Raw genomic sequence first — 13,068 nt, 5'->3', positions numbered from 1 at the left:
TCGCCTGGGAAATTCGGGAATCCGACCGAGGTCAGAAAGTGAGAGGCGAGGAGACCGCGGAGATACTGGGGTGATCCATCGAGTGGATGAGCTTTAAACGACTGACTACTTGACTTCCTTGTGGAAATTGTACGTAAAAACTTTGACGTTTACGAAACCCAGTAACTGTCTGATGCCGGTTTTGGTTTGGACTGGTCTGGTCTCGGATCTTCTCGATTAGCGTAGAGATGGCGCTAATGATGCCATTTATGTACCAAGATATACCAAGATAAGATGTGTCAAAATTTGATGTAATTCGAAACATAATCAAGAAAGCTATAGTGGTTAAAGTGACGCTACGAGAAAGCGAGTTTCGTGTGTTGATAAAACATTGTTTTCTAATGAAAAAAACGCTGTTCAAGCTCAGCAATGGCTTGACAAACGTTATCCGGATTATCTATCCGGAAGCCAGTATTGAAAATCGCGATGGGTAGCTAAGATGGTGAACATATCAACTGGTAGCGCATTTACTATTTTGCACAAAAATTGGCTATTAAAAAGGTTTGCTCACAATGGAACAAACGATCACAAATCAAAACGATGACCAAATTCAACGAATTAGGCTTCCAACTGCCTTCTCAACCTCCGTACTCGCTGGATCTGGGCCACAGCGACTACTGGCTCTTTGCGGATCTCAAAAAGATGCTCCAGGGGAAAAAGATTTGGCTCGAAGGAGGAGGTGATCGCTGCTACTGAGGCTCATTTTGAGTCAAAAAACAAATCGTTCTACAAACATGGCATTGAAAAGTTAGAGAAGCGTTGGAATGATTGTGTTACACTCGAAGGAGATTATGTTGAAGAATAATAAATAATTTGGCCAATAAAATGTTGTTTTCATAGTTAGTCTCGGGACTTTTTGAACGATGTGTTAGAAAGGTGGCTTGCGAATAGTCAAACAAGAGACGTGTGGGAGACGTATTGAGGCGGCTGTCCATGCACCCCAGCACAGGGAACAGCGCGCCTGTTTGGGAATGTCTGGGAACTTCTGACGCGCCGTTCCCACAGCGGCGTCACCTGTGCCGCAAATCGATCGCCAACATCAGATGGCCTCTCGGTGCCGATGCCGATGCCGATGATGATGGTTCCCACCGTTCCCATGCGACATATTCAGACATAGCGTCAGGCGGCCAGAGGGTGGCATTTATGGGTATGGTACCCGGACCCTGCCCAGAGGATGATAACGCGAATCTCCACGCAGCTGGCGCTGGAGCCACCCTCGGCAGCATAAACGGGTGCACCAAAACAAAGCCAAAAAAACACACACGACATTAAGGGTGCATCGGACACCCTCGCGGGACTGCGCGTCAAAGTGATGCGCTCTTGCGCGGGGGCGCATTCCTCCCCCAGGCTAGATTGACGTTTATCGCGCCATCATCGTTATGTGCGCGTCCGTGGCCGAGACCACCGATCCCACTATCGGCCCGTCGACTTCCGTCCGGAGCAACACAGCACGCAACACCCACACTCGCTCGAGCGGACCTGTCAGGCCGGTCATCCTGCGCTGACCGAGGGGGCCCAAACCTACCCAAACCCGACGGTTCCGGCGGGTTTCAACCTGCCGGCCAGCCAGCCTATTCCTGTCTGTTGCAATTTGCCCAGCCCTTACAACCCTCGGCTTCTCGAGTTTCAGGTTTGAATGCTTATGCTGTACTGGAGTCACTTCTTTGATAGATTTATCGCACATTTTGGAGAGATCGTTCGCTCAGTAGTATTTCTCAATGATTCGCTATCGACCACAAGACCACAAAGCTGATAAGATTTTCTAAATTTTTTAAGCATAAGAGTGCAACATTTTCACCTCTATAGCTTCTTTGCAGGAATGTCGCATAGTTCGCTCAATCATCCTGTGTACGTTCCACGTCTCGATTTAACGTTCAGCCCATAAAATAGGAGATCGTTACTATCGTTACAAATAAAATCGATCGAAGTCGTGTAAACAGTATTTCTTCATATGTTCGTAAACCGTTTTCAACATTAGACCCGATTTGGCCATGTATGCACAGAAACAGAAACCTTTTTTACTTTCTGATTGTAGCCAAATGCCGAATGTTTTCGTTAGATGGAGAACGGGTTTTTCGGTGAAGATATTCACTATACGTTTGGTAACACGTTTATTTCTTACGCCCAAACCCAAACTGCAACGCGATGACGTTCATTTTCATAACGCCTTATTAATTTCCTGAATGACTGTTGCTCCGCTTTTGTCGAATTTATTCGTTGGTATTTTATATTTTCAACCATTTGTCATTCTCCTTCCGTTAGTTTACAATATTTCATTCTAACAAACTTAGTGTAGTTGTGAATTCTTCATCGCGCGTTTCTGGTGAGAAACGATGTTACGATTTGCTCATCAAAACATACACAAAATAAACCACAGTTTTGGTACCCATAAATGACTAAATCTATAGTCCTGTATAGGCTACAATATCAGGCAAAATAAAAGAACTTACCTGGAGCATGCGAAAAAAACTGAAAACTGCAAGCTTCGCACTTGAATGTTTCTGTTCTAAAGAACGCACGTTGAAACGCAGTTTAAAATAACGAATTAATAAATTAAATTAAATTGAAGGAATGTAGAATAAATTAAGTTAGGGTAGAAGTTGGTTTAGAATGTAAAAAGAATTTTAGGCTACTGCAGCTCAAAGTCTCTATAATACACTAAACAAACAACAACAAACTGACTAACTTTGACAGGAACGTGTTTGGTCGGAAATGGTCAAATGCCAACACCCCTTGGAGTCTCGTATTCTAGTTGGGATTTGGCACAGATGCTAGTAGTTGAACTTGCCCTGACTTACCGACGTGCTTAAGAACTCGCGGAACTCACGGGACTTGGATCGGTTGACAGACATTGGACAGCAGTGTCAGCAGTTATGCTCTCGACCAATACCGATAGACCCCGGTCGAAGTAATAATCAGTTAGAAACCACACCTGTCAACGGTCCCCGGTAGGTAACTGGTCAGCGAAATGTACGGGTCCGGGGGTCTCTTTCCTTGCGTTTAGCTTTAAGTATAGAGAGATTCGTTTTCCGGCTCCACTGTCCGCGCCTTTCTCTCGTCCGCGCCCTGCTTCGTGTTGGTGGGGATTTGTGGCTTGTGCCCGAAATTGTGAAATGCCGTCGGTCGGTCGGTTGGTGCTCCGCTAATGCCCATCACGCTCGGTAGCAGCGATCGATTATTGGAAACGCACGGCAAACGCAACGCCGGTGATCCGCCGAGGCTCAGGCTTGGTTGGTTCAGCTTCAGCTATTACGACTTACGACGCCCGCAGAAATCAATCGAACACGAACCTGCTCGAAGTGGAGCAAACAAACCGTGAACACACTGTGGCGACGGTCACGGCAAACGAATCCGGCAGGCGCAGGCAGAGGCAGAAAAACGACACTCTAGCACGTGGGCTGAAAAGTGCCGTGCCTAGGAAAGAAGAACGCGTTTGCTGCGTTGTTCAAAGCTGGCTTTATTCCTTGACGTCCAACCTCCAACAAGAGCCATTCGCAGCAACTCGCAAGCGCCGGCTCTTACCCTTCTATGAAACGTTTTTGTAGACCGGTTTATGTCAAAGAAGGCGTCAAATTCAGCGATAACCTCTTCATTCGAGCGAAATGTCTTACCGGTAGGCATTTTTCTGAGGTCTGCGAACTGCCAGAAGTCACTGGGAACCTAATCTGGTGAACACGGTGGAGATGTGGGAGCAATTGGATTGGGGATCAATTATTCGTGTTAGACTCGGCACTTTTCAGCCCATGTGTTACACATGCCAACGGAGGGCTGACGTACGGAGGGCCCTAGGGTGTGGGCTGCGCGGTGCGCTGCAACCTCATTTTGGGACGAAAGCAGAAGACTGGAAATCAGCAAAACAAAACAAAACCAAAAAATCGGCGCAAAATTAAGTCAGCCGGAGCCGAGGCAGCCGTCCATCATAACGAGGTTAACGCAGGCGTTGCGGCTGATGCAGGCAAGCCTGTTGCTGTCGCTGCAATAGCTTCATTTCCTCGCTGGCCCTCGAGGCCCCGAAGGTTAGGTAAGCAGGTCCGAGTGTGGGGCCCAAATCGACCGCTTGGTCCACGTGGTCGCTCGGGTTGGACTAGCGCGGCAGGGTCCATCAGACGCAGTGACTGGTGGACGACACCGGAAATTGAGAGTTCCAATGACCACCACCACCATCACCGCAGAATGGCAGACGGAACTTTCTAGCTTCTCACCACCTAGGACTGGAAGCGAACCAGACCGGTGGGTTCGACTTGGCTCGGGTTCGCTCTGTTGACGGCTAAAAGGTACCAGGGTCGGGTTTACCATCGATAGTCACCGAAGCCTATCGCGCTCCGGATCCGAGTGAGTGTGACGCTTGGTATCGCCGCTCTCTCTCTCTCTCTCTCTGTCTCTCGGGACCTCGGGAGACCCAATCGAGAGAATATCGAGAGGGAAGAACCAAAAAAAAAAAAATGAACTGAACGAGATATTAAAATAAAGATGTATCCCTCGCTGGAGGCTCGCGGAGGTGCTTCACCACCGCGCACCTCCCACCGGGCATTAGCCGGCGTGATCGGTACGGTAAATGATCCTGGACCCCTAGGGCCGTTTCTGGTTGTTGGTGCTGCAAAAATTACAAATCCTAGGCCCAGCCAGCCCAACGACGCAGCTCAGCGTAACAACAGCTGCCTAATGGGTTTCGACTTTCCCAAGCCTCGCCGATGGCCCGGACCTCGGGAGGAACTGACTCTGGTGTGCGCGGTGTGTGTACACTACCACATTGTGTTTTTTTTTCATGAACCCGTCGATCCTGCCGTGCCTGGCTGCCGGGAGCCTAGGGTTGACTAGGGTTCCCGTTCCCGACCGATTTGCTGTACAGCAATGGATCTGTCGGCTTGCGCAGAACGAAATGAAGCCAGGGCTGGGGACCTACTAGACAGTACTAGAAACTACTTTCGGTCTGGTCGGTCGGAGTACACGGGTTTCATTTCAATAGGTCGTTTTTTTTTACAAGCCATTTAGTATTGCAGTATTTTTGACAATGGAAAAAATCAAGTATCTTGCAGTAATCGGTTTTTTGGTCGTGGTCGTACTAGCCCTCAAGGCGATAGTACAAGGCCTAGCCATCTCACTGAGCAGTATAGCCAATATTTTGACTGACGTTTTGGGTTTCTGAAAGCTGTTTGCAAAATGGGTGCCGCATTCGCTAAAAATAAAACAATGCACCAGGGCATTTTGAAAGTTTTGGCAAAAATCCTTAAATAAAAGTGCTAATTGTTGGAGTCGCCTAGCTACTTACATCTATTTTCAGACCCAAAAAAAGAATCATGCGTAAAAAGCGTTTTTCATCAACTGATGACGTCATAACAGCCGTCGAAGCGTATTTTGAATGCGGTCCAGTTCTTCACCTCTGCGATGGAACTCTTAAATTGGAGTCTCGTGGGATCAATTACATTGATGTTCGGCGAGGCTTGACTGAATAATAAAGTAAATGTCGAACCATAAAAATGTGTTTTTCTTATCGAGGCAAAAAACGTATTGAACAACCTAGTAGCTTCCGGTTTCCGGGGTGTGGTGGCTGGCCTCGAGGCGTGATGCGTGTGTGCTGACAATTTCAACTACAACTTCATTAAAAACAGAGAGAGAGAGAGAGAGCACGGCCACCCGATGGTTTAATCCCCGGCTTTTAACCGTCGGTCGGTCGGTCGGTCGCGGTCGGTACCTGATTTCCTCCATCTCGTACCGTGCCCTCCTTCTCTCTCTCTCTCTCTCTCTCTCTCTGTTCGGTTTGCCCTCCGCCACGGCAGATTAGCGTCCTGGAGCGTCCGTCCCGGCGTTGCGGCCATTCGCGCGAATCCCAGCAGCAGCAGTTCGAAGCGCGATCATCCGAGAGGCTCGAGGTGCGCGCTGGGGTCCTGTGGTCCTGGCTCCTGGCTCCTGGCTGGCACCGGAAAGCTAGCGGGTCCGTAAGTCGGGTTAATGGCATCGGGCATCGGTCCTGACAGACTTCCTGACGGACCAACGAATCGCTTTGCGCTGCGCCCGGCCTCTGTGTGTGTCTGTGTGTTTGTCTGCACATGTCAAGCTAGGCTCCGTGGGCCTGTGTGCGTGTTTGTGTGACTATTGAAACAACAGCACAGATCGATGGCAGAACGCCGGCCGTGCGTAGCCCCTGGGCCTATGCACCCAGGGCACACAGGACATATTTATTTGCACTGTCGGGGCTCTCGGAAGGATCACGGACTCACGGAACATGTTGGCGTGAGAGAGAGAAAGAGAGAGAGACAGGGACGACCGACCATGACTGACTGACTCGCTGACTCTCGGCGGCGGATGAATGAAAAGAGTGTCCTGAACGGGACGAGCGGACGCAGCAATGGCGCCCAGGCAGCCAGGCAGGCAGGCAGGCAGGCAGGACCTCGACGGACCGGGATTTAGATCGAAGGGTGTGACAGCTGCCCGTTTCGTGCAATCAAGATGGAGGTTGACTTCGGCGCGACGGAACGATCGGAGCGTGGTAACTCTTCGGTTGAAAGTTGAAGGTCCTTCCCGTTTGGGGCCACAGCGAGCGAGCCACACCGGGCACCAGTACAGGCTACAGGCTCTCCCCAACACCGGAACCGGTCCGGCCGGCCGAGAGTGGTTGGGAGCCCTGGTCCAAGGTCAGCCAGCCGGAAAGTACAGTACGAGGCCGGTGCCGCCGTTGTTGGGTGGAGCTCAACCTGCCTGCAGCTCCTGCGCCTCCTTGGTGAACGCGAAGAAACCTGGGGGCGAAGGCCGAAGCAAGACAACATTCTAAATTCGCGCACTCGGACGGCGATGGCCTACTGATTCTCTTTCTCTCTCTCTCTCTCTCTCTCTCTCTCGTTGATTACGTCACGTCACGGGCTGGGGTCGAGTGATCTAGCGATGTGACCACTCTGGGACCCACTCGGCAAAATTGCGCACCTCAAAAGCAACGGCAACTTGGACACGCGCGAGCCACTCCTTAATTATTTGCCCCCCTCCTTAATTTAACAGATGGGCTGAAAAGTCCCGAGTCCCGATCCCAGAAATGTCGCTAGCCACCGGTGGCATTCACCGCTTTTACGCAACGCAATAAGGAAGTTCAAAGAGGAAAGCAGCTTTCAGGATCAGGCAGCTTCCAGGAAAGATCAACTGTGAGTACCGTCCATCGTGCCAAAATAAGACCAGGTTTGAAGACATAACAAGAAGCAGAAAAAACAAAACCGAAACGGAGTGCAAAACCGGATCTGCATCCGTTAAACCAAGAGCCCGTAAAATGTATGATCAACTGCTTCGGTGCCAAACGAGTTTGCGTCATCGTCGGCGATGAAACTTATTGCACATTTTACTACAAAACTTTTCCGGGTCCTCAGTATTACACTGTTCTGGATCGCTGGAGTAATGCTAACGATGCAGATACATGAATTTTTAACGGAAAAATCCATTCGTGACAACGGAGACGATGAAATTTTTTGGCCGAATGGTTCCAATCCAACGGGGTCCCGTTCGTTCCGATTGGAGATGAATCCGCCAAATAGTCCACAAGCAAGACCAAGGCATACTTGAGAAAACATGTAAAGCCACCAACCAACACCATTGAAACATTCGCCAAAGATTGAAAGTGGAAGTGGAAGTACTGTTAAATAAAATAACAGAGAGTTTGAAATAGAAATAAAAATGGAGTTTACTTCTAATTTGAATTTTTGGCACTCATTTCAAATCGTGCTTAGACATAATGACAGACAGTCTAGAGGCCACGAAGGCCATAACCTATATAATTTAAATAGATTTAAATCGAAACATTTTCATTTCAATCATTTGGATACCTTAGATTTAACAAATAGCTACAATAGCCCAATCTATATTCTACATTGGGACTCTTATGTAATTAAGCATTTGTGTCTAATAAAATTCCAATGAAAAAAAAAAACAAATCTGAGCCCAACGATCGGCATCTATTTTGGGATGTGCGTAGTGGGTAATATTCATCGACCATCTTGAGCAGGGAAATAATATCAACAGTGAGTATTACAGAGCGTCGTTGGAGCGTTTGATGGCCGAAATTGATGGCAAGGAAACAAATGTTGGCTCATCAGGACAGGACATTCAGTTCAAGAACTGAATCTACCGATTGCAATTGCCACATCCGCACCGCAATCACCGCAGACTAGGTTCCCAGCGACTTCTGGCAGTTTGCAGACCTCAGAAAAATGCCCACCGGTAAGACCGTTCGGTCTCAAATGAAGAGGTTATCCCTGAATCTGACGCCTTCCTTGACCTAAATCGGTCTACAAAAACCGTGTTAGAGCCGGCGCTTGCAAGTTGCTGCGAATGGCTCCTTTTTTTTTTTTTTTTAAACTCAAAATTGGATCTTTATTATACAGAAATGTTTGATTACATAAGAGTACAGAGATATTCCACAATGGGATTGCAGCTATTTAATAATTTTAAAGTATCAAATCAAAAGTATCAAAACATCAGATAATTAGGTCTTTTATTGTTGGGTGGATAGAATTATTGCATCTATTGATTAGGCCTTCTTTTAATTTGTTAATTTCTAACGATAGTCTATGCGTGCCAGCGAGGCTTAGGACGAGATTTGTTGGTGTTCTCCAGTGTAAATTGAGGATCATTTTGAGAATTTTATTCAGTCTGATTTGTATTGATTGGAAGTTAGTTTTGGAGCAATGCGACCACAGAGAAGAGGCATAGGTTAAAAGAGGGAGGAAAATTGTTTTATATATTAGGAGTTTATTTGGAAAGTTTAGTTTTGATTTTCTGTTGATTAATGGGTATAGCAGTTTGATGAGTATGTCTAGTTTTTTATGTAACTTTTCTAAGTGTGGACGGTAGTTAAGTTTATTGTCCAGTAGTAGCCCCAGGTATCTGAGGTGAGAGGACCATGATATATTTTGATTATCTACTATGATATTTTGTCCAGGTATGGGAACAACTCGTTTGCTGAATTTATATGGGAAAAATATAGCCTGAACTTTCGATGTATTGATTTTTATCTTCCAGTTATTGTAATAACTTTTATAGGAGTTAACGATTTTTTGTAGGTTCTTAATCGCTGTTTTGGTTACCTCTGCGAATGGCTCTCGATGGAGGTGAGACGTCAAGGAATAAAGCCAACTTTGAACCAAATAAAACTAACCGCATTTTCCCCCGTCAGGCTCGGCACTTGTCAGCCCATGTCGGGCTATCGCCGGTGCCTGGTTGATGGGACCAGGAACTAACCACTGGGGCTCGGTGCCCTCGGTGCGTCCAACCCGTGCTGTTGGCCAGGCTCGTCTCTAGTCGGCTGGAGCTGGAGGAGATTCTTGGGGAGCGCGGCACTCTGCTAATCGGCCAGGGGGCCATGCTTCACTAGGTTGCCCAACATGCGATCGGGCTATGCCCTGGTGTGCTCCACGTAACTCTCCACGAGTCCACTTTCACTCTCCGTCTCTCTCTCCCTCCCTCTCTGTGCCGCTCGATCGCTCGTTCTCTTGCTCCCGCTCTCTGTATCCAAGGGTCCGAAAGCGGCAAAGAGCGATGAATTACGGGGGTGGCCTCCCGGTAGAGTTGGACCCTAGCCCTAGCCCACCGCCCATTAGGAGGGCACAGCCCAGCAGCAACACCCACACAAACTGACGTTTGCTGCGGGGGGTTACAACACCAGCGGAACCAGCGAGCGTTGCGGCCGTTGTCAGCAAACAATCTAACTAACGTCTGGGTCGGGCCCCAACTCGGCCCCAAGTTGGGAGTTGGATTTTGTCAGAACTACACCCGAGGACCGGCCCGTTGGGAAGGGTTGATCTTTAGAGGAGCATCGGTCGGGTTGATCGGTCGGACAAAGTTTACAGATTTTCGCAACAATTCAGACTTCCCACCGATCATTCGTCGGTCGGACGGACACGCTGTCGGACGGATGTCACACCACTCGTCAGGTTAGGTGTCGGTATGCGGTATCCGAATGTCCGAATGTCTTGCCGGCCATCGACAGTGTCACTGTCACTGTTCTCCACGCACACGCGGTCGACGTCACGGTCACGGCGGAACTCGCGGGCTGTGCTCGTTTCGGTCGTTGCGGAAGTGAGCCAGCGCAAAACCCGCTTCACAGGTCGGTGCCACCACTGGCTCAGGCTGCACCAGACACTTTCAATGTCATCCGCTCTCACGCTTGACGTTGCTCTCTCGCTCCCCCTTATTCACGCTTTGGCCTCGCAGTCCCGCTCTCTCTCTCTCTCGCGCCCCAGTTCACACCACGCGAGCTGGAGTAACTGGAGCGACTCGACACCTCTGGTGAAAGACAGCCAACGCACGCTGTCGTTGGACTCTTCGGCTGGACTGTGGGGGCCAGACCCCGATTGCCCTCCCCCCCCCGGCGCCCCACAAGTGAAACCGGTGGACCGGCGACTTCTGGACTTCTGGCATCGCCTTTTTCCGGTATCGCCTTCTGGGAACCCGGGGGCCAACTGGTTCTCGGGGGGGTGGGGCGGGGGTCCGAGGTTGGGCGGTTTTATCTGCCTGACATTTACGGCCGGGTCTCATGTTGACCGCACCACCCCCTCCCGCCGGCGTCCCCACACTGTTCAATCGTGTTTCGCGGCGATCTCTTCCGAGTCCGACCTTGTCCGACGAGCCGGGAAGATGCGGCGACACCACCTCCGCGGGGGGTGGTTGGGTGGTGGGTTCTAGTGAAGCGCGAAAGTGAAGCGGGGAAAGCAGAGCGCTCGCACCAGACGATCGTTCGATCTGACGTCTGACAGCTGCCCAAAACAGCAAGCAGGGCTTCCCCATCAGTGGGGGGGTGATTACGGGGGATTTGGGGGATTCTAGAGGCGCCGTCTTGCGGGCTCCCACCCCCCCTTCCAATCGCTCGCTCTTTCGCTTATTATGTTTTGGCTTGGAAGTCGCTACGCCTTGGAATGTGTTGGTGGCCCAGCGGGTCTATCGATGTGTGCATCGATCGACTCCCTTCGCCAGTTGGGCTAGCTCGCCCCTCTCTCGACTCCGGCGGCGTGGGGAGCGGGGGGAGGCTAACGGCGAGGTAACCGACGTGTGCGGGGGAGGGGGGCCGGGCCCGCCGCCGGGGATATAAATGCGGGGCCCGGAACCGGCCACAAGTCAGTTCTTTCTTCGCACTCAGCCGACTCTGATCGCGTCCTGCGTCATTTGCGCGTCGGAGAGGATCAGATTCGTTGGGCGTTGTCCTTCGCTGGTTTCCTGGAGTGTTTCCGTCGTCGTCCGTCAGATTCTCGAGTGTAAAGGCATCAGCTCTCGCGAGTGTAGCGCAGTTTACCGCTTCAGAAGAAGATCACCCAGCCAGTGTCCCACAGTGTGCCGCAGTGTGTGCGCCCGTCTGTGAACCGCTTCGACATGTTCCGATTTGTAAGAGTTTTTCTTCTTCTCACTTCCCGGGGTTCATGGGAGAGCTCGGGGTCCCTCTCCGCACAGGAGGGCCATCAATCAAGAACACTTCAACCAAACCTTGTGCCTGGGCGGCAACGAGAGTGTTAGAGAGGGCGCCACTGTAACCGCTTCCTTCCGCTTACTTTTCCTCACTCGGTGCTCTACCTCCACACAAGGTGCTACTATCAACGCTGGCGCTGTTGGGGGCGGCCAGCGCCCAGTACGGCAACGGCGGCTACCACCGTGACCCGAAGACGGCCGCCATCCTGAGCGAGCAGCGGTACCTGTCCGGGGACGGCAAGTTCGGGGCCGCCTACACGCAGGAGGACGGCACCGACTTCAAGGAGGAGACGGACGCGGACGGTAACCGGCGCGGGTCGTACAGCTACGTCGACCCGACTGGCCAGCGCAGGACCATTTCCTACGTCGCCGGCAAGAACGGGTAGGTCCCTTCTGCACGATCTGACAGCTGTCAGATCGCTTGGTGAAGATTCTGACTCTGACTTCCTTGCTGATCAGATTCCAGGCCTCGGGAGACCATCTGCCGGTAGCCCCGCCCGCCCCGGCCCAGCCGGCCCCGCAGCCCCAGCAGCACTACCAGGCGCCGCAGCCCCAGAACTACGGTGGGGCCGGAGGCCGCAGCTACGACGATGACGGTCAGTACGATCCGCGCTGGAACGACCCGAACTTCAGCCAGAACCAGTACTCGGCCCCGGCCCCGGTCCCGCCGCCGGCACCCGCCCCGCAGCAGCACTACCACCACCAGCAGCCGGCGGCGCCAGCCCCGCAGTACCAGCAGCATTACGCGCCCGCCCCACAAGCTGCCCCGGCGTGGACCACCACCCCGGCCCCGCACCGCTTCCAGCCCCCGGGCAAGCTGCAGCTGAACCGCACCCCGGACGGCTACAGCTACACCTTCAACAAGGTCTAGGAGGTGCTGGAGAGGAACCCCGGACGTAGACGTAGAGCAGCAGGGAGCAGCAGGGAGCGAAAGGAAGCTGAAATCCCCACCCCACCCCACCCGCTCAACCCACACCCAGCACACACCCTCACACTCCCCTACCTCTCTCCCTCTGTATCCCGCTTTGTTTGGTGGGCGGTCGGACACTGCCCCCCAGTTTTTGTTTTGTGATATATGCAGAGGGTCCCCTGTGCCCCCCTCCCCCCCCCTCCCTCTGGTCGTCCCTAATCCGAAATCCTGGCTCCCCCCTTCTAACCCGCACACACAGCGACTTTCCCTTTAGCCCTCTGTATACAGAGAGTGTGATACTTGTACACAGGTATAGGAAGGGTTCAGACACTCAGACCAAAGGGGAATACCGACACTCACGCGGGCGGGGGGTGCCGTGGGAAAGACCACTAGCGGAAGAACTAGCGGAAGTAGAGGACCGAGACCACGGCGCACCACTCCTCGGGGAGGGTGCGTTTCTGTGGAGAACTCAAAAACAATCAACCCAATCAGCAGGGAGGAAGCAATCAGAAAATCAGATCAGCTGGCTCAGGAGTAGGAGCTGACACACTGGAGAAATATAAACCACTTGACTCTAGCCCCCCCAAACAACCGCCCCCACCCCACGGGGGCACGAGTTTTCTTTGTCGGACTTTGAGAGTTTCGAGGTCCGAGGGTTCGGGACTCCGAGGGAGTTCGTCGATGTC

General features: G+C 51.6%; 1 protein-coding gene across 1 annotated transcript; it reads left to right on the top strand.

Moving 5' to 3' along the window:
• Positions 1-11,150: 11,150 nt before the first annotated feature.
• On the top strand, positions 11,151-12,961 carry LOC131213217 (larval cuticle protein 1). The gene is made up of 3 exons (XM_058207214.1): positions 11,151-11,391; positions 11,589-11,854; positions 11,932-12,961. The coding sequence occupies exons 1-3, from the start codon at positions 11,380-11,382 to the stop codon at positions 12,341-12,343; spliced, it is 690 nt and encodes a 229-aa protein (XP_058063197.1). The 5' UTR covers positions 11,151-11,379; the 3' UTR covers positions 12,344-12,961.
• Positions 12,962-13,068: the final 107 nt, after the last annotated feature.

The sequence above is a fragment of the Anopheles bellator genome, chromosome X, assembly GCF_943735745.2.
Source record: "Anopheles bellator chromosome X, idAnoBellAS_SP24_06.2, whole genome shotgun sequence".
NCBI lineage: Eukaryota > Metazoa > Arthropoda > Insecta > Diptera > Culicidae > Anopheles > Anopheles bellator.
Note: the sequence above shows the minus strand (reverse complement) of the source record. Positions and strands in the feature narration are given on the sequence as shown.